We start from the raw sequence: 26,437 nt of genomic DNA, 5'->3' as shown, positions 1-26,437 counted from the left end.
CTCCAATACTCTGGCCACCTGATGCAAAGAGCTGACTCACTGAAAAAGACTCTGATGCTGGGAAAGATTGAAGGCAGGAAGAGAAGCGGACGGCAGAAGATGAGATGGTTAAATAGCATCACTGACTCAATGGACATGAATTTAAGCAAACTGTGGGAGACAGTGAAGGACAGGGGAGCCTGGTGTGCTGCAGTCCATGGGGTCACATAGAGTCAGACATGACTTAGCGGCTGAACAACAACCAGGGCTCAACCACCAGATCTACTGGAAGCTAAGGGATGATGATGTTGGACCTTTTCTGACACTCTTAACTTCAATCAACTAGAGCTTGGAACTCTGTTTACTTTGCCAACTCCAAAGAGAATTCTTTGCTCAGGGTGTTTCATGAATATGGATGCACCTTTAGCAAAAACTTCCCCAATTTTGGAGCTTGGGGGAAAGTCCCCAGTGTTCTCCTTACTTGCTGCAAGTAATAAATCTTTCCCTGTTTGACTTGGTCATGTCTAAGGACTACCATAATAATTTTTCCTTTTAACAATTTTTTACTCTAAGTTTTAATGATATCTCTATTTGGGAAGCATGCTTTTATCACAAATGAAATGGGAATGTGCATCTCTCTAATTTAACTCTATCACTACTTCAGTCTAAGACAAAAGTCCCTTAACAGAAGATTTGCTCAAAAAAGGTCAAGTAGTTCATGAATACAAATGAGTATCTATTGCTTTTAAACCAAGACTTACAGGATAGGGTCAAAAATAATAACTAACTACTTAAAACTCCCTTCTACCTCCTTCAAAAATAGATCCTTTGCGCTTAGGGTAACTACTGGGCCCAGGTTTTTGTTTCTGGTTGGGATGTAACAGGAATGAGACAGGAGGGAAGGGAACAGGCTTTAAAAGAATGCCACAGTCATTGAGGATAGAGAAAAAACTGGTTAGAACCAACTAGGTCTAAGATGGTGGAACATTTTTGACTACTAGTAGCCCCTAAGCCTCATCACATGCTCACTGTAATACATTAACTAAATGATACAGCCACAGGCGCCATGACAGTTCCCAGGAAGACCATAAAAGGCCAAAAAGTGGGCGTGGCCCAGTTGCTGGAAATCTCTGCCCTTTCTCCAAGATAGTAGGAATAATTCTCCCACTCAGTAAGCCTATGAAACTGCCCAGCCCATAAAACTAACTACTCCCATACCCAGGCACAGCTCTCACCTTTTGAGGTGACCTGTATTCTGTCTATGGAATGTGCATCTCTAAATAAACCTGCTTTCACTTTACTATGACTCGCTCTTGAATTCTTTCCTGCCCAAAGCCAAAGAACCTCACTTGATGGCCTGTCCCTGGGACTCATTGAGACCCGGGACGTGACCATCCTCTCATGCCCCGTTTTTCCTGCAATAGGAAGAGCCTGAGAAAAGACTAGTTAAAGTATTGGTTGGTTAAAGTATTCTGAATGTCAATCTGGAACATGATATACAGAAGAACCACCTTTTTTGCTTTTTCATACTTAAAAGTTCATTTTTCTCCCACATAACAGACAACTGGTTCAGGATGGGTAAGTAGATCTAATTTGCAAAGTCATTCTGGGACCTAAGTTGATGGGTTATCTCTGCCACCGTTAACATGAGACTTCCATCTCTGGGTCTACGGTGACTCCATTTCCCAGAGAACCACCTTTACTTTGGTCACATTTATTTTTAAAAATAAAAACAAACCAGGGCTGATTGTAAGAAAAAGCAATCCTACCTCACCAGAAGGTCTGATAACTGGGCAGGACTGCTACAGAAGTTATCAAGAGTTGCTTTATAGAAGTAAAAGTTTCAAGGTTGCTGAACTAGGATACATATTTACATATGTATACTTACTTACATATACTTACATATTTACATATGTATACTTACTTACATATACTTACATACATACTTACATATTCAAAATAGTATTACATCTTTTTTCTAAAAAAAAGACTGTTTTATGATCTACTTGAATGACATCTGATGACCAAATACTGTAAAACTTATTCCTAAAAATTTTGTGGGTTTTTTCCCCCTAAAAAAAACCCTAAATATAATCACAGAGAATTGTGACAACTGTTAGATGCAAAAGGGAAGCTGTGCTGGTTTTGCTTAATACTTGCATCATCAAGTGACACAACACAACTGGTGGTGCAATCCATGCCGGTATCACAATGTTTTAACATTTTCACCTTTGCTGTCTTATTTTTTTTTTCCTGGTATACTTGACAGTACTAGAAAACAATTTTATTAGAAAAATCATCATCAGATAGTATTATAAGATATGATCCATGCTTTGGCTACACTCCCTACAGGTGAAGATAAGTTTTCCAAACAGCTGTTTTATAATACTAAGGTAAAGTGGTCTAACCTAAAACAACAGGTAGTGGAGCAGTATTCTTTTAAAAGAAGGTTCTGTGCATTTGGAAACTAAGTGGAAACATCAATATTGATTATACCAAGGCCAAGCATTCAGACAATTAAATTGCGTATTTAATACAAACAAAAATATTTTATAAACATAATCTTTTATTTTAAACTTCTTGTTAAAAATGAATCAGTAAGTGTCCTGGTAATCACATCAACAAATATATTGTTAGTTATAAGGGCAAGCTGAATTCAGTAACAAAAAAAATCCTGTAGTAATATGAAACAAATAATTTAAATAATTATTCCTATTTTGACTTACTTATTAAAAAAACATTCAAATCAAACATTTCATTTTCTACAGATTTATAATACTCTGCCCTCTATGGAACTAAAGACAAAGTGATTCTGTATAATCAGCCATAATATGCACAGATTTCTAATGCCTCCAGTTATTTTGTTAAACTTAGAACAATACCTAGTTGCTTCTTGTAGTCATTTAGATTCTAGTTCTGTTCCTTGAATTATATTCCGAATCTTCTCAGCATCATTTTGTACAATTTTGTTGGATGGATCAATCTTAAGAGCAGCTTCATAATCCTGTAGGCCTATATTTATATAGCAATGATGATCAATAAAATATTTTCTAAGTACCTGTGTTATCTAGACAACATTTTTTAAAAATAAAAAAAAATCGTTAAATCCATGATTCAGCATAAGTAATAGGTTTTAGTCAGATTCCCAGTTTCACATACATGGTCTAGACTAAAGAAATTTTTAAGTAATTTCAGAAATAATTATAATGATTTTAACCAAGATTCAGTAAGAAACAGTAATTTTAAACTGAAATACAAATAAGCTAACAGCTTAAACTCATTAAAACATGAACAGACTCAAAACTCATATATCAAAAGGACATTTTTATCACCTCAATTAAAAAGTAATTAATGTCATCATTTCAGAATTCTAGATCCTAAAAATTAATTTTGGTAGACTTAATCCATACTTTATATAACTCATAGACTATAGTTTGTACTTTTTTGTGTAGTTATCCTATCTATAAAGTTTCTTTGTGAAAAACTGGTTAAAAAGGAAAGCATTGTAGACTGGATGTTAAAAATATATAACTGAATCTAAATCTTTACAAAAAAAATCAGTGGGAAGAATTTCTTTGTGAATAACTCTGGCGGCTCAGCGGTAAAGAATCCACCTGCAATACCTGAGACACAGGTTCGATCCCTGGGTTGGGAAGATCCCCTGGAGAAGGAAATGGCAACCCACTCCAGTATTTTTATCTGGGAAATCCCACGGACAGAGGAACCTGGCAGGCTACAGTCCATGTGGTCACAAGAGTTGGACACAAATTAGGGACTAAACCACCAACCATGAAGGAAACTTGAGCTCCAGGTGCTACGGATTTGACATGCCACTTCAGGCAAATCACTTAGAATGTCTCCAAGCCTCCATTTTCTCATCTTTAAAATGAAGGTTCAATAAAGTCTTTAAGTTCAAAAAAGTCTATGATGCTGTAATTCCTAAAGAATGCTTACAGTGTTGCATTCCTGTCTTGATAATTTTTTTCTTCATGAAGCTGGGTATGACTCAAAGAAAGGATAGGCACATAAACCTAATTTGGATGCTTTGGTTAGAAAAAATCTAAAAATGACAGAAACAAGTCAGAAATAGAAAACTTTATAAGCTAGAGCCCATTTCCTGGCAAGACATTATCAGGAATAGGCCTTTAGGTCTTAAATGAAAAGAAACTGAATTGGTATCTGGGTGGGGGGGGCAGTATGAGAAGAGCATTGAAGATAAAACTCTGGGACAACATGAATAACTGCAAATAGTTCTTAAATACATTAAAAACGAAAAACAAAAGAAATTAAAACACTAAAAATCAAATAAATATGGCTTCTACATACATGGGACTGAATTAAAAACCTTAGTACATTCTCACAAAAATAAGCAATCGATCATGCACTGTGCTACATCAATTGTTTCTGAGCTTATGCCATGTATGTATGTATGTATGTCCTGGAGTAGGAAATGGCAAATCACTCCAATATTCTTGCCTGGAAAATTTCATGGACAGAGGAGCCTGGTGGGCTACAGTCCATGGGGTCACAGAGAGTTAGACACAACTGAGCATGCATATGTATGTATGTGCTATCTGTGTGTCTGACCAAAGAAGCTAATTTTTAAAATTTCCATTATGTCTTAAATGATTCATTTATATCCTTTATCACACATTTTTTCTACAAAAAGTTGTCTGATATTACAGCATCTCCTAGACCTAGGGAGATGTTTATAACTTGCATTAATTCCCTTCTACAACGATTTTTAAAAATATTTCAAGTCATCTTTTGCCAGATAAATTACAAAGAATTAAATGCTAAAAGTATAAAATAATGGAGTCTCTTAAATAATGGCAACGACATTTTTTTTCATAGTATAATCTGGATCTTAAAGCATTTCATCTCTTACCTTCGACATACAATTCTAGTTGACAGAATGCTGTTCCACGACGTATGTGTGCCTTCATTCTTGCATTAGCATTGTCTGCAACAGGTGGTGTCAATATTTCTAGTGCCTTACAGAAAAAATAGGGAAAAACATAATTCCCATTTTAAGCTTGAGCAAAAACAAGATAAAATTCAACTTTAAAACAAGCCTCAGGCCCTCACCCACCTAAATTTTTGGCTTAACTGGACAGGAATTTATTAAATATATACATTTATGTTGAATAATTTTAGGACTTGTTTGATTGTTCCTATACGAGATTCACTCCCTTGCCCCCAGGTTTATGTTTTGGTTTATCATTTGAAACCTTTACAGCAGAGATGGTTAAATAGCATTAATTTAGTTAATGTTATTAATTCTAATAATAAACATACTATATATAATGCTTTTATATTCAAATTTGGTGATTCAGTTTATTCATTCATTCAGTAAATATTTGTACATGAAATTGTGCTAGTAAAATGAAACTGGATCTTGAAAATATTATCAGATCTTCAATAACTTAATGAGATTGAAGTATGAGGACTTAACTGTTTCCTCCATATCCTCAATCTCAAGGAGACACGTAACAGATTTTGCATGTGAGTTTCCCTTAAAATGTTACTTTGATATGGAAAAAAAAAAGGAAAAACTAGAAGTTTAAGATAATGACATGTTATTCACAATGGAAATTAGGATATACTAAGTTACTCTGAAAATGGAAAAATGATTATGGAGATATCCTTTTATTGTGCAAGCTGTAGTTACATCAAGTCTCTTTCCGTCTCCCATTGTCTCCAAAACTTTAAGAAAAAAGGTGGGTACAAACTGATTACCATTTACTAATTTCCTTTTGAACTTCAACTGATACGCTAAGGCAATTGATAAGGTATCTCTAATCTAACTTGAAGTCTCTACACCAGTAACTTATCCATAAAAAACTTTTTTTTCAGTAAAAATATGTAATAAGCAAGAAGATTCTTAAAATCATTGCATCTCAATTATTTAAATTTACCTGACAAAAGATAAAGCCATCATTTCAATCAATAATGGGAGCAGAGAAATTTTAAAGCAATATATATAAATAGATACACATACCTTAGAAGAATCTTCGATAGCCTTGTGTAAGTTTTTCAGTTTTAGGTGGCAAGCAGCCCGATTCAAATACAGTAGTGGAATCTTATTATTTAGTTTTATGGCTAAGTTGTATGCATTAATAGCTGCCAAATAGTTTTCCGTTGCAAACAATTTGCTAATGAGACAAAAACATAAAAGAAAAACAATCTAAGACTGAAACATAAACACAGAAATACTATCTAATTATATCCGGCAGAGGGGATGTATGGCTGACCTCTCTTTCCGTTCCTTGAATCATACACTGGACATGGCACTAACGTACCTATCCTCCAAACATCAGCATGTAATCTGAACAGGACTGGCCTCACCTCCACCTCCAAGGGTAGTTAATTAGTAACTTAAGCCAGTAGGCATAAGTATGAGGACTTAACTGTTTCCTCCATATCCTAAATCTCAAGGAGACACGTAGCAGATTTTGCATGTGAGTTTCCCTTAAAATGTTACTTTGATATGGAAAAAAAGAAGGAAAAACTAGAAGTTTTTCCATCCTTCTTGCTACAATGATTGACACAGGGATGGATTTTTGACCTAAACTGCGTTTTCAGAATGAAGCCTGTGATTTTATATTACCAAAGTTGGAGAGCAAAAAATTGGGAAAACGCCCCCTGCTGGATACAAATGTAGAAAGCACACAAGTCAAAATTGGTGCTGACCGTTTTGAAACTGTGGGAGGAGCCAGCACTAGAATAAAGCTAATACTATGGAATTATGAAAAGGATAAAAAGGCAGAAGGAAACTCGAGTTCTTAGTGATACAGTTAAGCTGCTGGATCAAGCTTTAACCAACAAGTAACACACCTTTAGTTTTTTTAGTTATGTAAGCAAATAAATTCCTTTAAATATTGCTTATGCCTGTGCATGCTCAGTCGTGTCTGACTCTTTGTGACCCTGTGGACTGTAGCCCATCAAGCTCCTCTGTCAGGAAATTTTCCAGGCAAGAATACCGGAATGGGTTGCCATTTCCTCCTCCAGGGGATCTTCCTGATCCAGGGACTGAACCCACATCTGTGTTTCCACATCTGTGTAAAGGTGGATTCTTTACCCACTGAGCCATCCTTTAAACATTAAGCCAGTTTAAATTGGGTTTCTCAGTTACTTGCAAACGAAAGCATTCTAATAAATACACTTTCAGTTCAAATCTCCCCAAATTCTCTTCAAATAAAGATATATACATAATTAAAAGAATTATTTAAAACATAATTTCTTTTCTGTTTTTTATGTACAATTCCTAGTATTTTGAAAAATACATAAACATAAGGAAAATTAAAAGTCTTTGCCAAATATAAAAGAGCCATATAAACAACATTTAGTATTCATTTCCAGGCAACTGTACTATATACACTTCACAATTTTAGAATATTAAACACAATGACTTCAAAAGCAGACCCATAAAAGCACCCTGCAAATCATGAATAAAAGATAAAAGGACACCACAGTGACATCTAACCTAAGTCTGACTCAAGTTTAAAATAACCTGCACAAACCAGAAAAGCTACTTCTGTGGGAACATTTACATTTCTGAAATGTCTCGTATCAGCTAGGATGCTTCTGACCACAAGTAACAGAACCTCAACTCAAACTGGTTTAAACACGGAAAGAAACAGATCACCTCACATTAAACTAGCTTAGAGGGAAAGGATCCAGGCCCCATGTGATCAGTAGCACATGGGTCTTATCAAGGCCTCAGGTTCCTGCTTCATCCTGGGGCTGGTTTTCCTCATGCGTGGCTCAAGGAGCCACACTCAGGCACGATATTCATTAAAAGAAAATAAGACAGTATCTTCTGGTATATGCTTCTTGAGATCAAGAAAACCTTGCCAGAAATCTCCCAGTTTACCACCTTTCCCAAATCTCATGGATCAAAAATACCGAGCCTTAAAAAGTATTTTGCCTGAAAAAAAACCTACCAGTTTCTCTTGTTCTCAGTCCTTCCACCCATTCTCTTTCTCCAATTTCATTCCTCAGTTCTATACACTGCTGTTTGGAAAGTTCTTTAAATAATTCAACAATATGACCATCTTTCCATGTTAACAAATACAGAAATATACTATTTTCACAGAGATTTTCACAGAGGTTCCCTCATTTGTGCAAGGATTTCTAAAACCAGTCTGCTCCTACTGATGGACACTCACGTGTCTTGTTTCCCAATATTCAGCTTTTATAAACAATACTATAATAAACATTACTGTGTACACACACACACACATATATATATATATATATAATACACACACCAGCAGTGTAATGACAATAATCTTGATATGCTGCAGTCAATCCAGAATTTATTCCTGTCTATGTGACCCTAAGTCACACAGATAAGGTCTACATGCCTAAACAAAATAGGGACTCTGTCAGCAAGGATAAAAGGAGACAATAAACGTTGGTTAGATAATCTCCTGTGTCCACTACAAACCTTCTTTTTAAATTAATTAACATTTAACTGTAAAATTTACCATTTTAACCATTTTGAAGTGTACAGTTTAGTGGCATTAAACACATAAACACTTAACACACTTTCATACAACCATCACCACCATCCATATCTAGAATGTTTTTATCTCCCCAAAACAAAACTCTGTTGAATTTAAGCCAAGGGATGAAATGCATTCATCTCCAGAGGCTTTGTTTCATGCTAGGCTTTTGGAGAAGGAAATGGCAACCCGCTCCAGTGTTCTTGCCTGGAGAATCCCAGGGACGGGGGAGCCTGGTGGGCTGCCGTCTATGGGGTCGCACAGAGTCGGACACGACTGAAGCGACTTAGCAGCAGCAGCAGCAGCCTTCTTATTTACACAGACGTAAACAGTCCAACTGTCCTTTACTGTGTTTAAACTCATGGAACAGTTGTTCACAGAAGTGTTGAGGTGGACAAGCCTTCCAAGTTCGAGAAAACTGTTCATGAGCTTGTATCTACATACTACTATATAAAAAAGATAATAAGAGCCTACTGTATAACACAAGGAACTCTACTCAATACTCTGTAATGACCTATATGGGGAAAGAATCTAAAAAAGAGTGAATATATGTATGTGTATAACTGACTCACTTTGCTGTACATCTCAAACTAACACAACACTCTAAACATCTGTATGCCAATCAAAATTTTAAAAAAGAAACACTGTAGGAGGTTTAATAGCAAGAAATATGAAATATTAAACATTTTCAATGTTTGCATATATATTAAACTATAAATGCAATGAACATTATATTCCTAAAAGTTTAACACCAATACAAACATTCAACAAAGTATAATTTGTTTTATGACTTTCAGAATGGTTCTGAACTCAGAAATAGGTGAACTTCAAAAGGAAAAGGGGAAAAAAATAAACCTCAATGTTAGGGGCAGTAGCATTTGAACAACACATTTAAATACAGAAGCTAATAACCAGGAAGTCTCGCCTGATGGCTCCAAATAAAGCAATGACAGTGAAAAGAATTATGCACAAATACTCATTCAAAGCATACTGAGTCCTTATGGTACTGCCTGTACAGAAAAACAGAAGAGATGTGGACAACTGCAAACACTACCGTCATTTTTACAATGATTGATTGGTTTCCACTGTAAAGAAAGAAACATCATGATTGGCAATAGCCAGAAAGGCCAAACATTTTGAGCAACAGTTGAACATAAGAGCAGCCATGAATTAGAAAGAAGCAATTTGGACGGAAGTAAAGAAAGAGACAGTAAAAGAAGTTAGAGAAATCAAAAGCAGTGGGGCTTAGAAACAGCAGTGGAGGCCAGGAGTAACACATATTCTAACAGAAGACACAACAGCTCTGTTTGGTGGGCAATAAGAACTCTAACAGCACCTACTGCTCAAAAGATTTTGAAGGTCCTTGTTTCTCTCAACATCTTATGTGGGTAGAAAACATCCTTGGTATTTCAAGAGCTTCTAAAACTGAGTATTACTGCATCTTAGTGAAGGAACATCAACCAGTACAATTGAGCACTCAGGATGGAAGGAGGAAAAGGATGCTGTACAACTAAATAAAATGACAAGTTAGGCCATAATGCTGACTGCACTGCAACTGAATATTCTGGGTTGTAAAATGCATACAATCAACCAACAAACAAAGTCATAATTATGTCAAGTTATTTTAGAATACGGATTCTAAACTTCAAGTCAGGCAAAAGACAGTATAAGAAAACTGTCTTATCTCTGCAAACAAACAGACTTGTAAAATATGCAGGAGAGCAAGGCAGATTTGGCAGATCTGTTCTGAAAGTAGGCAGATCCAAGAGGATACTTGGGAGACAATTCTCCACGGGTCTTTTATGTTCCTGCATGTCATATGTCAACAGATGCACTGAGGGCTTTTGCTTGGGACTATCTTTTCATAGATGTTTGTATAGTGGACATCCTTGGATGACAGAGACATGGTCTCTCTCTGAGGCAAATAATAGATTTGTTTGCTGTTCAGTATAACAAAGATATTATCACCCTGTGAGGCAAAAGTTGGACAGGTTTGCTTATAAGACTCTTGTAAAAAACTGCATTCCTTAAGCTTGGCCTTCTCAGCTCTGGTACAAACCTACTTTGTGTACAGCATCCACTTGGGTCCACTTCTGCATTGGCCCTATGGGATTTCAGGCACAGAAGGAACTAACATGAAGGTCATACTGTGTGACATGCCTTGAATAATAAAGTCCTTCGTGTTTGACTCAAGAGTCTCCTGACTTCTGCCAGCATCTGTGAAACTGTGGTAAGCTAATTCTTCACAGTTCTTGCCAGGGCATGGATCCAAACCAAAGTACCAGAAAGAAATTCAATCTGGCAAGCAGAACTATATCCTGTGTTGGGAGAAATTGGTAACAGGTGGTTAACAATCAGCATCAAAAAGTTCAACATGAAGTAAAAGGATATCCAGACAGGCAGGCAGAGTCCAGCTACAGAAAATCCACAAACAGTAAGCAAACAGGGATTCAGACTGGCACAAGTTGGTACTAGGTGAGTCAGTGAGCAAATGGCAGGTTCCTACACACAACGCTGGGGTTCAGAAGCAGAATTAACCTGAGTGGCAAGAGAAAAAGTAAAAGCAAGTCACAGCCTCAGTCTTAAAAGGACTGGAGGATTAGGCAGGTTATTAATGCTGGCACTTAGGCCAAGAGAAAAAAGGAAAATTCAGACACTAGAACTAGTATAGGTAATTTTATGTCATGACAATAATATGCTGCTGGGTGCTATTAGATTCCAGAATTACATATCTTTAGTTTCCTCCTATCTAACATTATAATTTGCTGTACAGAGTGAGGTATGCAAATGGTATTCAAGTAGGCCTACGTCATGAGAAGAAGAAACTTTCAGTCTGTGGTTAAGACAGTCCAAAAAAACTCATGCTGAAACTCAAGTACAGAGTAACACAGGTGGGATAAAACAATGATCGAGCTAACCTTACATGACTAAAAGAGTCTGAAAGGGTAGTTATTAGTTATTCACAGATTCTGAGTCATGTAAGGCTGTTAAATAACAACACACCATGTGAACATCTAAATTAGAGCCAGAGACTGTTTTATGTGAAATGTTCTCACTAAAAAGCTATCTGGTACAATGTTAACTGCAAAAGGTAAAATGTTTTCATGAACAAATAAAATTACCTTAGTTGATTTATTTTTCTGAAATGTAGATTTGGCATTTAAAACTAAAGACCAGCAGTAAAAGACCAGGTAAAGAAAAATGAAAACATTCTATGGCTTTTTCTCTTTTGAGAAAGGGTAGACTCAAAAGAGTCTCTTTTGAGTAGATACAATCCCGTGAAGAGTTTTCTCAAATGACTGTTCTTTTGGAAGGCTTGTCCACTTCTACCCTTCTGTGAACAAGTGTCCCGTGAGTTTAAACACAATAAAGGACAGTTGGACTGTTTATGCCAGTGTAAATATAGAAGGCTAACGTGAAACAAAGCCTCTGGAGATGAAAGCATTTCATCCTTTGTCTTAAATCCAACACTGCTTCTGAATGGCGTCTATTACGTCTGTTTCTATATTCTGTACTGTGTTACATGGCTAAAGAGGATACATTTCTCTCTAATAATTACTACCTTTCCTTTTATCTGTTCATACTTGGCACTATGATTAGCTGTACTTTGTTTCTCTGGATGTCACTAGTTACTAAGTTTTCTTCCATCTCTCCTCCTTTTTAACTCTCCTATTTTGCTTCTCTTTATACCTAACTGTAGGCAGCACTTTACAGCATCATCTTTTAGGATTTTAAATAGCTCAGCTGGAATTCCATCACCTCTACTAGCTTTGTTCATAGTAATGCTTCCTTTGGGACTTTGCCATCTTTACCCTATATCCTAACTGGTACAAAAAACCATCAGAGACTAAGGTGATTATAATTTACCAGTCACACTTCACCACAATCAAGTACACTTTTTTGCACTAGGCTGTTACCAATTCAATGCTTTTGCCAGTTGTCATATGCACACACACTTCTTTTGCTGTACCTGTGAGCAAAATTCCAACACTAGCTCAATGATCTCATTTGTCCTTTCCATTCAAATCGAAATCACATCACTGGTATATCAGAAATAACCAGGGCTTCCCTGGTGGCTCAGTGGTAAAGAATCCTCCTGCCAATGCAGGAGACACAGGTTTGATCCCTGATCTGGGAAGATCCCACATGCTGTGGAGCAACTAAGCCTGTGTACCACAACTACTGAGCCTGTGTTCTAGAGCCCATGAGCTGCAACTACTGAAGCCCACACGCCCTGGAGCTCACACTCCACAGCAAGAGATGCCACTGCTATGAGAAGCCTGAACACCGCAACTAGAGAGTAACCTGCACGTTGCAGCTAGAGAGTAGCCCCCACTCACTGCAACTAGAGAAAGCCCATGCAGCAGTGGAGACCCAGCACAGCCAAAACATAAACCTATAAATAAATACATTTACCTATAAAAAAGAAAGAAAACCGGACTACACACTGTCTAGGCCCATTTACCCAGTCCCAGCACCTTAACACATTGTGTGTGCCAAAGGACTTTCCAACTATGTACAACAACCTGTAATCTTCAGGCACTGATCAAATAGCAGCTGCTTCTTTGCCCTCACATGAAAGTTCACATTTGCTGGTTTTTCCTGTTCTCATCCCCCTTTATTCCTTTACACTTTCTTACTTGTGATTCAAGCATAAATGACTCCAACTCCCACCCTCATTGTTTCTTAATCCTCAATTTTTCCACACAATGCTTCTTAAAGTATACCTGGCTCTCTCTGGAGGGCAGTGCTATATCTACCACCTTCTCTACGGAGGATTCCCTCCCCACATCACGGGAGGGGCTAGGACCATAGGCATTCTCCAGACTCATTTCTGCCAAGTTCCAAGCTGTAACTCTCCCTTAATAAAAAAAAAAAAAAAAACATCATCCTTTAGAACTCTGGCATCTTTACTCTATAACCTCTGGTCACTGTCATCTAACTGGCTTTTTAAAATCATTCCTCTCTTATTCACTGAAGTCTTTGATACCTGGCTCCCAGCATCTGTTTCCAACCCAATTCATGCCATAATTCCAGAAGATTCTAAAGTTCAGGTATATGATCCATTTATCCGTTTAGCCCTGAAATACCTGGGACTCCTTAACTCAAGGTGGCACGAATACAGAAGAAATATACAAAAAAGGTCTTAATGACCCAGGTAACCAGGATGGCATGGTCTGGTCACTCACCTAGATAGAGCCAGACATTCTGGAATAGACGGTCAAGTGGGCCTTAGGAAGCATTACTACAAACAAAGCTAGTGGAGGTGATGGAAATCCTGCTGAGCTATTTCAAATCCTAAAAGATGATGCTGTTAAAGTGTTGCGCTCAATATGCCAGCAAATTTGGAAAGCTCAGCAGTGGCTTAAAGACTGGAAAAGGTCAGTTTTCATTTCAATCCCAAAGAAGGGCAATGCCAAAGAATGTTCAAACTACCATACAGTTGCGCTCATTTCATATCCCAGCAAGGTAATGCTCAAAAGCCTTCACACTAGGCTTCAGCAGGATATGAACCAAGAACTTCCAGATGTACAAGTTCCATGACTTCAAAGCAAATAGAAGGAGAAAAAAAGGAAAACGGTGACAGACTTTATTTTCTTGGGCTCCAAAATCAGTGGACGATTATTGCATCCATGAAATTAAAAGATGCTTGCTTCTTTTAAGGAAAGGACAAAAGGAAAGAAAGCTATGACAAACCTAGACAGCATATTCAACAGCAGAGACATCACTTTGCCAACAAAGGTCCATCTAGTCAAAGTTATGGTTTTTCCAGTAGTCATGTACCGATGTGAGAGTTGTGCCATAAAGAAGGCTGATCACCGAAGAATCGATGCTTGTGAATTGTGGTGCTCAAGAAGACTCTTTATAGTTCCTTGGGCTGCAAGCAGATCAAATCAGTCAATGCTAAAGGAGATCAACCCTGAGTATTCATTGGAAGGACTTACGCTGAAGCTGAAGTTCCAATACTTGGGTTACCTGATGTGAAGAGCTAGCTGACCCACTGGAAAAGACCCTGATGCTAGGAAAGATTGAGGGCAAGAGATGAAGGGGGTGACAAGAGGATGAGATGGTTAGATAGCATCACCAGTTCAATGACATGAATTTGAGCAAACCCTGGGAAACAGTGGAAGACAGAGGAGCCTGGCATGCTGCAGTCCATGGGGTTGCAGCCAGACACAACTCACTGGCTAAACAGTAACAACCTTAACTCAAATGACCTTTCCTTCACTTTTGCTACCCACTCCAGGACCACCTCCTGGACTTGTCATCACCTGATCTGCACTACTTCACTGATATCAAACTCTGGAATCCCAGTCACTGACTAGAACTTTCTATCCTGCAAACTATCCCTTCATCAATCTTTAACCTTATAGTGTCCTCTAATGTCTTAACTGCTCCATTTTTCCTTAGTCCACTGGGTCACTATGGCATCTATTCCTTTCTAACCCAGCCTAGATTTCTATTTTTAAAAAATAGATTATTTTTTATTTTTTTGGCCATGCTGCACAGCATGTGGGATCTTAGTTACAGGTCAGGGATCAAACCCGAGCCTCTTGCATTGGGGGCACACAGTCTTAACTACTGGATTGCCTGGCAAGTCCCCCAGCCTAGATGTCACAGCTAGATATCTGAGCTATTTTTCCAATCTGGTCCTTTGTACTACTAGTCTTCTGTTGTACTTGTCCATCAAAATTCCAATCTTGGCTCAATAATCTACTCTTAAATCTGAAACACTAAATACTACTTAGAAGATAAATCACAGAGCTGTGCTGAATAACATCTCCAAGAATTCATGCTCTTAACCTAGTAGAGATCTCAATAGTGCCCACTAAGCAATTTTTGTTAGAAACTTATCTAGTTTCACATTTGTCTTCACTTTCTCTCCTTCCACCTCAGAAAATCAGTTCAGTTCAGTTCAGTCGCTCAGTCCTGTCCAACTCTTTGCGACCCCATGGACTGCAGCACACCAGGCCTCCCTGTCCATCACCAACTCCCAGAGTTTACTCAAACTCATGTCCATTGAGTCAGTGATGCCATCCAACCATCTCATCCTCTGTCGTCCCCTTCTCCTCCCGCCTTCAATCTTTCCAAGCATCAGGGTCTTTTCAAATCAGTCAGTTTTTCATATAAGGTGGCCAAACTATTGGAGTTTCAGCTTCAGCATCAGTCCTTCCAATGAATATTCAAGACTGATTTCCTTTAGGATGGACTGGCACAGTCCAAGGGACTCTCAAGAGTCTTCTCAACACCACAGTTCAAAAGCATCAATTCTTCAGCACTCAGCTTTCTTTATAGTCCAACTCTCACATCCATACATGACTACTGGAAAAACCACAGCTTTGACTAGACAGACCTTTGTTTGCAAAGTACTGTCTCTGCTTTTTAATATGCTGTCTAGGTTGGTCATAACGTTTCTTCCAAGCAGTAAAGTGTCTTTTAATTTCATGGCTGCAGTCACCATCTGCAGCGATTTTTGAAGCCCAAAACAATAAAGTCTGACACTGTTTCCACTGTTTCTCCATCTATTTGCCATGAAATGATGGGACCAGATGCCATGATCCTTAGTTTTCTGAATTCTGAGCCTTAAGCCAACTTTTTCACTCTCCTCTTTCAGTTTCATCAAGAGGCTCTTTAGTTTCTTCACTTTCTGCCATAAGGGTGGTGTCATCTGCATATCTGAGGTTATTGATATTTCTCTTGGCAATCTTGATTCCACCTTGTGCTTCATCCAGTCCAGCATTTCTCTTCATATAAGTTAAACAAGCAGGGTGACAATATACAGCCTTGATGTACTCCTTTCCCGATCTGGAACCAGTCTGTTGTTCCATGTCCAGTTCTAACTGTTGCTTCTTGACCTGCATACAGATTTCTTAGGAGACAGATAAGATAGTCTGATATTCCTATCTCTTTCAGAATTTTCCACAGTTTATTGTGATCCACACAGTCAAAGGCTTTGGCATAGTCAATAAAGCAGAAATAGATGTTTTTCTGGAACTCTTTTCCTTTTTCAATGATCCAATGGATGTTGGCAATTTGATCTCTGGCTCCTCTGCCTTTTCTAAATTGACCTGGAACATCTGGAAGTTCATAGTTCACATACTGTTGGAACCTGGCTTGGAGAATTTTGAGCATTATTTTGCTAGCATGTGAGATGAGTGCAATTGTGTGGTAGTTTGAGCATTCTTTGGCATTGCCTTTCTTTGGGATTAGAATGAAAACTGACCTTTTGCAGTCCTGTGGCCACTGCTGAGTTTTCTAAATTTGCTGGCATATTGAGTGCAGCACTTTCACAGCATCATCTTTTAGGATTTGAAATAGCTCAACTGAAATTCTATTACCTCCACTAGCTTTGTTCTTAGTAGTGTTTCCTAAGGCCCACTTGACTTCACACTCCAGGATATCTGGCTCTAGGTGAGTGATCACACCATTCTGATTATCTGGGTCATGATGATCTCTTTTGTATAGTTCTTCTGTGTATTCTTGCCATCTCTTCTTAATATCTTCTGCTTCTGTTAGGTCCATACCATTTTTTTCCTTTATTGTGCCCATCTCTGCATGAAAAGTTCCTTTGGTATCTCTCATTTTCTTGGAGATCTCTAGTCTTTCCCATTCCATCTCTATTACAACTTAATCTTCCAGTATTTTCTAGACCTCAGTAACCAATCCAGTAGGAGAGCACATTCAGCTACGTGCACTTCAACACTCTCAGGCCTCAAGGAAGAGCAATTCATAGCTGTTGAGGTCCTTTAATGGACTGGAACCTGGTGGTCTGGAGTCGACCGATAAGAAAGTAAAGGAGAGAGAAAGAGGCTGATATTCCTTGGTTTACACAGAAAGCCAATAAAGCCCCTGACACGGGGCTTGCTCTGTTCACAGAGGCCTCAGGCGCCCTCTCGATGGGGTGAAGGCGCAGAGCGCCTTCTCGAAAGGGTCTTAGAAGCCCAGGCAGGAAAGTGAACTCAGAGAGCCTCTGCGCTCCAGGGGATCAGCCTGAAAAAAGAGAGAGAGAGAGAGAAAGACACGGGGACCAGAGCTCTGATGGAGCAAAGGTGTTTTAATCAACATGGTGTGGGCATATATACCATCTTACAAAGTAGTTATTCTCAGCAAAGATAAAGATTAAAAATCCAGACTTACAAAACATAGGCAATCCATATTAAAGAGAGAGATTTGTAAACAATCACTTTTACCGCATGGTTCACAAGAAGGAAGAGGGTACTTATCACCATATAGAAGCACTAGTGAAGGAAATGCCTGGATTCCTCAGCCCCCGAGAGAGGCTTGCCTCTCCTCTTAATTCCTGAATATTCAGGAATTAATAAGGAACAGAGAATTCCTGACAGATCCAAAACAGCACACAGGAACCTCCTGTTAAATGCTTCCTGACACAGAGCCAGACCACTTGGGCTGTCTTTACTAAGGCTAAACAACCAGAACAAAAGGACAACAAGAATTTTATTCATCTGTGAGGATTATACAACACTATCTGGAACAAAAGCTTTGTAATCATACTGACGTGGGACTTAATCCTGGTTTTATTTATAAACCACCACTTTAGCCAAATTTCTCAACCTCTCTAGCCCTTTTTCTGTATTTTAGAAACTTGGGGTAAAGATAATAATATACAACTATTTATACTGTTAAAGGAATTAAAAGACCTAGTTTGTGTAAAGCAGCTAGCTTTATGATAAACATTTGTTAAACGAATGCAAAAGCAGTGGTTGCTAGCTAACTACAGTAGTAAGGATTTAATGAAATTGTATGTGCAAAGCTCTGGCAACCTATCACAAGCTATGAACGTAATAACTGTGATTATGACAATGACAGCTTAAAGACAAGCAAATGTAATTAAAGAAATATTTAGACTGGATATATCTGAGGGACAAGGAAGGAAGAAGGCCAGCAGACTGGGTAAAAACCAAGGGGAACTTTCATTTAATGTGCAGTGTAAATTTTTTTCAAAAGGTATATCTTTATTATAAAGTGTAAAAATGAACACAACTTTTAACAAAAGGAAAAAGAATAACAAAATCAAGATAATCCATTTACCATCGGCCTTGACTGAGTTTTCCCCACTCTTCTTGAGGACATTTCAAACACTTCTTTTGTCTCATCTGCACATCTTTTTGAATCTTTTCTATTTGTAAAGAGGGCTTGCTTCCCTGGTGGCTCAGATGGTAAAGAATCTGCCTGCAATGCAGGAGACCCAGTTCGATCCCTGCATTGGGAAGATCCCCTGGAGAAGGGAATGATGAACCACTCCAGTATTCTTGCCTGGAGAACTTTTAGAGAAGAACAAGACAAAAAAAACTCTTAAAAGTTTTTATTCCGTCAGCCTCTGAGACTATTTCTGTGTACTACTTTATTTTGCCAGATCTTCAAATACTGTGGATCACAGGGTTCTAGCCTTAGGCCACTACTCCCCTTTATACCCTATTTTTAGATACTTCACCTACTCTTATAAATCAACTGCTGCATAAATGCTGATGACCTCCAAATCGATAACACAGGGCTGGACTCTCCTCTGGGTTTCAAACTTGCTGGACACTGTCAGCTTGACCAAAAGACACCTCTAACTCAACATATTCAAAACTGACCTTTACCTACATTTCCCCCTAACAGGCCCTCTTCTAGTGTTCTCTAATTCAGTTGGTGGCATATAATCAATCCTTTAAACTAGAAACCCAGAAGATGTCCACAACTACTTCTCTACTCCTCAACAGTCACTCAGAAGTCCTCCCTATTTTACCTCCTGAATATTTCTCACATGGCCCTCGCCTTCCCCCCTCTACAACAATGTCACTGTTCAAGACCTCCACCTTAGTTACTGGAACACATTTTCCTCCACCTTACAGAATAAAATTTAAGAATAACACAAGGCCACTGCCTATTTTTCTAGGTTCATGTGTTATTATTCTTAGCTTCAAATTTATGTTTTATCAAAAAGTAAGCTACCCATAGTTCCTGGCCTGTATGTCACACTATTCTTGTCTCTGAGCATTTGCTCACAGTGTATCCTCTGCCTAAAATGAACACCTTTCTCTCCCTTCCTCCTGAAACTCCTACCTATCATTAAGAGGAACTCAGGTGCTATACTCTTTAGGAAGCTCTTCCTGAAACTACCTCCCTCCTTTTAAGGTTAAGTGCCCCTCTTCTGTACTCTCATTTTATCATGTGCTTTCTATGTATTGCACTTCTCATACAGTGTTGTAAGTATATGTCTCTCTCCTCTATTTCTGTAGTTCAGAGCCTAGCCTACAGCCTGACAAACCATAAATAATCAACAGATATTTATTTAATGGTTCAAAAGATGGAGAGGAAGGGAGAGAAGAAGGAAGAGGAGGAGGAGAAGGGATTACTCTTGGGAGTAAGAGAAACAAACCTGTGAGCCTCAGGCTTCTGAACTTTAGAAAACTGTCTACTCCAGTTCAACTTCACAAATCAATCTCTGGTGGTGTTTTAGATAAGAGAAAAGACCAGGAGAACAGAGAAGAGATGAGAACAGGAAAACACAAAGATAGCCACATCCTAACTCCCCAAAACCTGTGAATACATAAAATGGTGAGTTAGAAAGAACCTTGCAGATGTGATTAAGAATCTTAATGTAGGAGATTACCCTGGATTATCAATACAAGGGTGTTTATAAATGAAAGAGGGAGGCAGGGGAGCCAGAGTCAGAAAAGGAGATGTGACTATGGAAGCAAAGGCTAGAGTGATGCAACTGCTGGTTTGGGGCCATAAGCCAAGGAATGTGGGAGGTCTCAAGGTTGGAAAACCCAAGGAAATAGATTCTCTCCTACAGTCTCCAGAAGGATTGCACTTGATACTTGATATTAGCCTAGTAAAACCCACTTTAGACTTCTGGCCTCCAGAACTATAAGATAATAGATTAGTATTGTTTTAAGCCAACAAGTCGGTGGCAGTTTGTTATGGCAGCAACAGGAAAATAATACAAACATACAAAATAAGATATAATAAATAATATCAACAATTGCCTCCAAATATGAACTCAAATTGCCACAGAATGTACCAGAATTCATTATTTTTGATAATTGTCTAAAATTTACAGTCACATATAAATAAATAAAAAGATTGTCTAGACATAAAATAATAATTTATAGACTGATTTGATAATCTTTTTTTATTATAGGATAATTGCTTTATAGTGTTGTGTTAGTTTCTGCTGTACAACAAAGTGAATCCACTATATGTGTATATATATCCTCTCTCTTGAACCTTCCACCCCACCACTCCATCCCACCCATCTAGGTCATGACAGAGCAACAAGCTAATCTGATAAGCTTTCAAAGACTGATATGACTAATCAAAGTAATTCTAGTTTTGAAGAACCATGATTTTAAGGGAAGTATTAGCAAGGACTTATGTCAAACACTGAGTAATTTTAAAAGAGACTTTAATAAGCAATCCAAAGATGTTATATTTTTTCATTTCCATGACATTTAAATATAAAAGCAAATAAAAATAAGAATCTCATTTAATTGTTATAGGATCTGACTTTTTAAACACAGAGGTGCTACCTACATAATTGGCATACTTACATTATTTCTTCCCAACAATCACATTCACACATATGTCAAGATATCTAGAAAATGTTATAAGTACTAATATCTACATAGATTTATAATAAGTCTCATGGCCAGGGTGCAAACAACTTACTTTCCTTTGTCCTTCAACCATTCTGGGTTCTTTTCCTCTTCTTTTAAATCACAAAGTTCAGGAATATCAGTATTCATTGCTCTTCGTGCCTCTGCTTGTTTATGTAGCCACTGAAATGAGAATGAGTTTAATGAAGGACACAAAGGTATTATTTTATTAACTGTTCCTTTTAGATTTCCCATCTTCCTACATAACATGGAAATACTATTTGTTATGTACTGAATGCTTGTGTGCTCCAAAATTCGTATGGTGAAGCCCTAACCACCTATGTGATAGTATTTGGAACTATGGCCCTTGGGCGATAATTAAGTTTGGATGAAGTCATGAGGATGAGGCCCCCAAGACAGGATTAGTATCCTTATAAGAGAAGAAAGAAACTAGAGGGCATGCTCTTTTCTACACCCCACCCCCATATCCTCTCGGCCTCCAGAACTGTGAGAAATAATTGTCTGTTCTTAGAGCCAGCAAGTCTACGTACTTTGTAATAGTATTCTAAGCAGACTGATATAATATTTGATCATGGTGATTTTAAACTTCCAGCTTTTATACATTTTCAAATTTTTTTTTTAATTTCACTAGCTGATTAAAATCAAATATGTTATCAATTTCTAGTTCAAACTTTGTCCAAATTTCTGGTAGTTCATGTGAATATTATTTTACTTTTCTTGTTTATAATATGTATGTATTTTTATATTATAAAAATATATACATTTTAAAAATAATTATAATTTTATAGTTATAGAAATCCTTTTATAAATAATGAAATACATAAATATATTGCTAATATTAAGAAAAAAGTTAATATTTATAAATTATCATTATATATTAAGAAACTTCAATTATTTTCACAGCTTTTCAACTGAGAGAGGTATCAGTTCATACCTGATAGTAAAAAATAAATTAATAAAAGCAGTTCTTAGAATTCTTAATGCTTATACAACTAAATATATGACATTCAAAATCCCAGAGCTCAGGAATTTATAAATGAAAGGTATCAATGCCAAATGTCACATTAGAAACACTTGACGTTACTAATTAATTGTAATAATATAGTTATAATAAATTTACAAATCTTTTCTTACCACAACACAAAGTCCCAAAGTTTACAAATCTATTATGGAAAACTATGTATTTAACAAAATAAATGCACATGCAACAGATTATCTCCTCAAATAAGCAACAATGCTGACTATTAAATCAATGTTTTCTCATCAGCATTCTGAAGCCAAAAAAAAATAGATCCTGCAAAATATATTTTTCTCAAAAAGAAATATTAAATTTTTTCATGAAGTAATATCTTTAGTGCAATGAATACTTTAAAAATTCAGATCCAGTAAGTTTCAACATATGAAGTAAAAAATTAAGTACTCTCATGTGTGGTCACTGTAACTAACAGCAAGTGTACCAACCTCCTCTTCTTCTGCTACTTGTGATTCCCGGAGAGCTGTGGGGAATACTCGAGGAGTAAAGCTGATTTTAATACTGCCAACAGAGCGAGGAGCAGGAACACTGTCTTCTTTTAACTTCTCAAAAAATATATTTTCTGAATTTCTCCCTTCAAAAACAATATTAGCAACTAAGTTATTAATCTTTAATTTCCTAGTTAACAATCAAACAGACTTTTATGGCAATTATCCATTAAAGTTACTTTTAAAATCCTATACAAATAATCCAAACATATTTTCTACAGGAAGGAATGTAAAATTCCTCATTGAAATTATGGAAGCTAATTATCTGTTCTTTAATCAATGACTTCAGCTACTTTTCTGGGGTTCTCTTTGTTAAACCACACAGTGCCTAACTTACATTCACTATAGAGGATGGCACTCTTATAACCTATGTCAACTCTAAAGGAGGGTACCTAGGCAAAGTCATCACTTTCCATAAGCTCCTATAACAGTTATCTTCTACAGGCTTCCTGGTAATGACAGAAAAGATTTTCAGCTATTAGAGAAAGCTAATGGGAACAGGCAAAGAGTTATGATGAAAAGCTATACATTTATACAAAGGCAGTTAGATATAATAATTGTTCAGTCAATATAAGAGAAGATATTAATCTATATGTTAGAATATAAACTGTATAAATAATGGGAAGGAATGGTACTAAAAAATTAAAATATCAAAAGTGATCAAAAATGATTTTCTACAAACATGACAGAGAGTTTATATCTTTGATATAAAATGAACAATATAATTAAGATATAAAATTTCCACTTTAAAGAAAAACTGAAAAGGGCCTGAATTAACATTTCAAAGGGAGGAAAGAGGGGATAGGGAAGAAAGAATAAAGACTCAAACTAGAAAGTAACATCAACAAAAATTTAAACAAACAATTTCTATAGATGGTTGTGGTTGGGAATGCTATCATCCAGTATCCTATCAATTCTCCCCTCTTTGTTTAAGAGTAGGTGCAGTTATGTGCCAAACCTAACACAACAGAATGTGAATATAAGAGATGTATACAATTTACAGATCATCATTTTACCGGTAAATCTACTTGCAGTGGACATCTTCTTTCCCCATCCCACTGGCTAAAAAACAATGCCAACTGCATTATCCACCTTGGATCCAGAGATGCAAGCCAAATAATGGTACAATAGATGTTAACCCACCACCCTGGAAGGCCCTGTGGAACAAAGACATCTATCAGGTCTAGACTGATGACCGTTACATAATAAGTATTAGATAACATTCAATTTTGATCTTATTTGATCTATGACTTTGTGTGTTGTGCTGTGCTTAGTCACTCAGTTGTGTCCACTCTTTGTGATCCCAGGGACTGCAGCCTGCCAGGCTCCTCTGTCCAAGGGGATTCTCCAGGCAAGAATACTGGAGTGGCAGTTCTATTTCCAGTTTTTTAAGGAATCTCCACACTGTTCTCCAGAGTGGCTGTACTAGTTTGCATTCCCACCAACAGTGTAAGAGGGTTCCCTTTTCTCCACACCCTCTCCAGCATTTATTGCTTGTAGACTTTTGGATCGCAGCCATTCTGACTGGTGTGAAATGGTACCTCATAGTGGTTTTGATTTGCATTTCTATGATAATGAGTGATGTTGAACATCTTTTCATGCCTTATAACCCAGCAATCCCACTGCTGGGCATACACACTGAGGAAACCAAAACTGAAAGAGACACGTGTACCCCAATGTTCATCGCAGCACTGTTTATAATAGCCAGGACATGGAAGCAACCTAAATGTCCATCAGCAGATGAATGGATGAGAAAGCTGTGGTACATATACACAATGGAGTATTACTCAGCCATTAAAAAGAATACATTTGAATCAGTTCTAATGAGGTGGATGAAACTGGAGCCTATTATGCAGAGTGAAGTAAGCCAGAAAGAAAAACACCAATACAGTATACTAACGCACATATATGGAATTTAGAAAGATGGTAACAATAACCCTGTGTACGAGACAGCAAAAGAGACACTGATGTATAGAACAGTCTTTTGGACTCTGTGGGAGAGGGAGAGGGTGGGATGATTTGGGAGAATGGCATTGAAACATGTATAATATCATATATGAAACGAGTCACCAGTCCAGGTTCGATGCACGATACTGGATGCTTGGGGCTGGTGCACTGGGATGACCCAGAGGGATGGGATGGGGAGGGAGGAGGGAGGAGGGTTCAGGATGGGGAACACATGTATACCTGTGGCAGATTCATTTTGATATATGGCAAAACCAATACAATATTGTAAAGTTAAATAATAAAATTAAAAAAAAAAAACATTTGATGAAAAAAAAAAAAAGAATACTATAGTGGGTTGCCATGCCCTCCAGGGGATCATCCCAATCGAGGGATCAAACCCAGGTCTCCTGCACTACAGGCAGATTCTTTACCATCTGAGCCTCCAGGGAGTGGGTAACCTATTCTTTCTCCAGGGGATCATTCCCACCCATGAATTGGACCGGGGTCTCCTGCATTGCAGGCAGATTCTTTACCAACTGAGCTACCAGGGAGGCCCAATCTATGACTTTGGACCACTTATTTCAGTAATTGGCTTGAACCTACCTAATACAATGTCCAATAATTTTATACCCAGTATACTACTATTCACTTATGAAGCCAGGAGACATTCCTAGATATTTAAGAACTAAGTAAATACACCATCTAGCCATCTTTTCTGAGTAAATTACTCAAAGAAATGTACCAGAACATGGAAAAATAAAATTAAGAACTCAGGAGTGGAAAACTTGAGAGTAAAAATGAAAAATGATAACCTACTGTTGTTGTTGAGTCACTCAGTCGTGTCCAACTATTTGTGACCCCATGGACTGCAACACGCCAGGCCTCCCTGTCCATCACCAACTCCCAGAGTTTACTCAAACCCATGTCCATTGAGTCGGTGATGCCATCCAACCATCTCATTCTCTATTGCCCCCTTCTCCTCTTACCCTCAATCTTTCCCACTTTTCCAATGAGTCGGCTCTTTTCATCAGGTGGCCAAAGTATTGGAACTTCAGCTTCAGCATCAGTCCTTCCAGTGAATATTCAGGGTTGATCTCCTTTAGGATTGACTGCTTTGATTTCCTTGCTCTCCAAGGGACTCTCATGAGTCTTCTCCAGCACCAAAACTCAAAAGTATCAATTCTTCACTGCTCAGCCTTCTTTATGGTCCAGCACTCACATCAGTACATGACTACCGGAAAAATCATAGCTTTGACTATACAGACCTTTGTCAACAAAGTGATATCTCTGTTTTTTTAATACATTGTTTAGATTTGTCATAGCTTTCCTTCCAAGGAGCAAGCATCTTTTAAATTCATGGCTGGAGTCACCATCCACAGTGATTTGGGAGCCCAAGAAAATAAAATCTGTCACTGCTTCTATTTTCCTCCTTCTATTTACTGTGAAGTGATGGGACCAGATGCCATGACCTTAGTTTTTTGAATGCTGAGTTTTAAGCCAGCTTTTTCACTCTTCTTCACCCTCATCAAGAGGCTTTTTAGTTTCTCTTCACTTTCTGCCAGTAGAGTGATATCATCTGCATATCTGAGGTTATTAATATTTCTCCCAGCACTCTTGATTTCAGCTTGTGATTCATCCAACCCAGGATTCTGCATGATGTACTCTGCACAGAAGTTAAACAAGCAGGGTAACAATATACAGCCTTGATATACTCCTTTCCCAACGTGAAACAAATCAGTTGGGATTTGTTCTGGTTCTGGTTCTAACAGTTGCTCTTTGATCTGCATACAGTTTTCTCAGGAGGCAGGTAAGGTGGTCTGGTATTCCTATCTCTTTAAGAATTTTCCATAGTTT

The 26,437-nt window shown here is 37.7% G+C and overlaps 1 protein-coding gene across 2 annotated transcripts in view; it reads right to left on the bottom strand.

Moving 5' to 3' along the window:
• Positions 1-2,491: 2,491 nt before the first annotated feature.
• Positions 2,492-26,437, bottom strand: part of DNAAF4 (dynein axonemal assembly factor 4) — a 69,953-nt gene continuing 46,007 nt past the window's right edge. Inside the window, exons 5-9 of one of the 2 annotated variants that reach the window (XM_055537888.1) lie at positions 22,577-22,722; positions 21,168-21,277; positions 5,981-6,134; positions 4,868-4,973; positions 2,492-2,991 (exon numbers count right to left, since the gene is read on the bottom strand). In XM_055537888.1, the coding sequence (XP_055393863.1) occupies positions 2,879-2,991; positions 4,868-4,973; positions 5,981-6,134; positions 21,168-21,277; positions 22,577-22,722 (629 nt within the window). In that variant the 3' untranslated portion in view covers positions 2,492-2,878. The remainder of the gene's footprint in view (positions 2,992-4,867; positions 4,974-5,980; positions 6,135-21,167; positions 21,278-22,576; positions 22,723-26,437) is intronic. The other variant, XM_055537889.1, reaches the window with a different exon arrangement.

Source organism: Bubalus kerabau, chromosome 10 (genome assembly GCF_029407905.1).
Source record: "Bubalus kerabau isolate K-KA32 ecotype Philippines breed swamp buffalo chromosome 10, PCC_UOA_SB_1v2, whole genome shotgun sequence".
NCBI classification, from domain to species: domain Eukaryota; kingdom Metazoa; phylum Chordata; class Mammalia; order Artiodactyla; family Bovidae; genus Bubalus; species Bubalus kerabau.
Note: the sequence above shows the minus strand (reverse complement) of the source record. Positions and strands in the feature narration are given on the sequence as shown.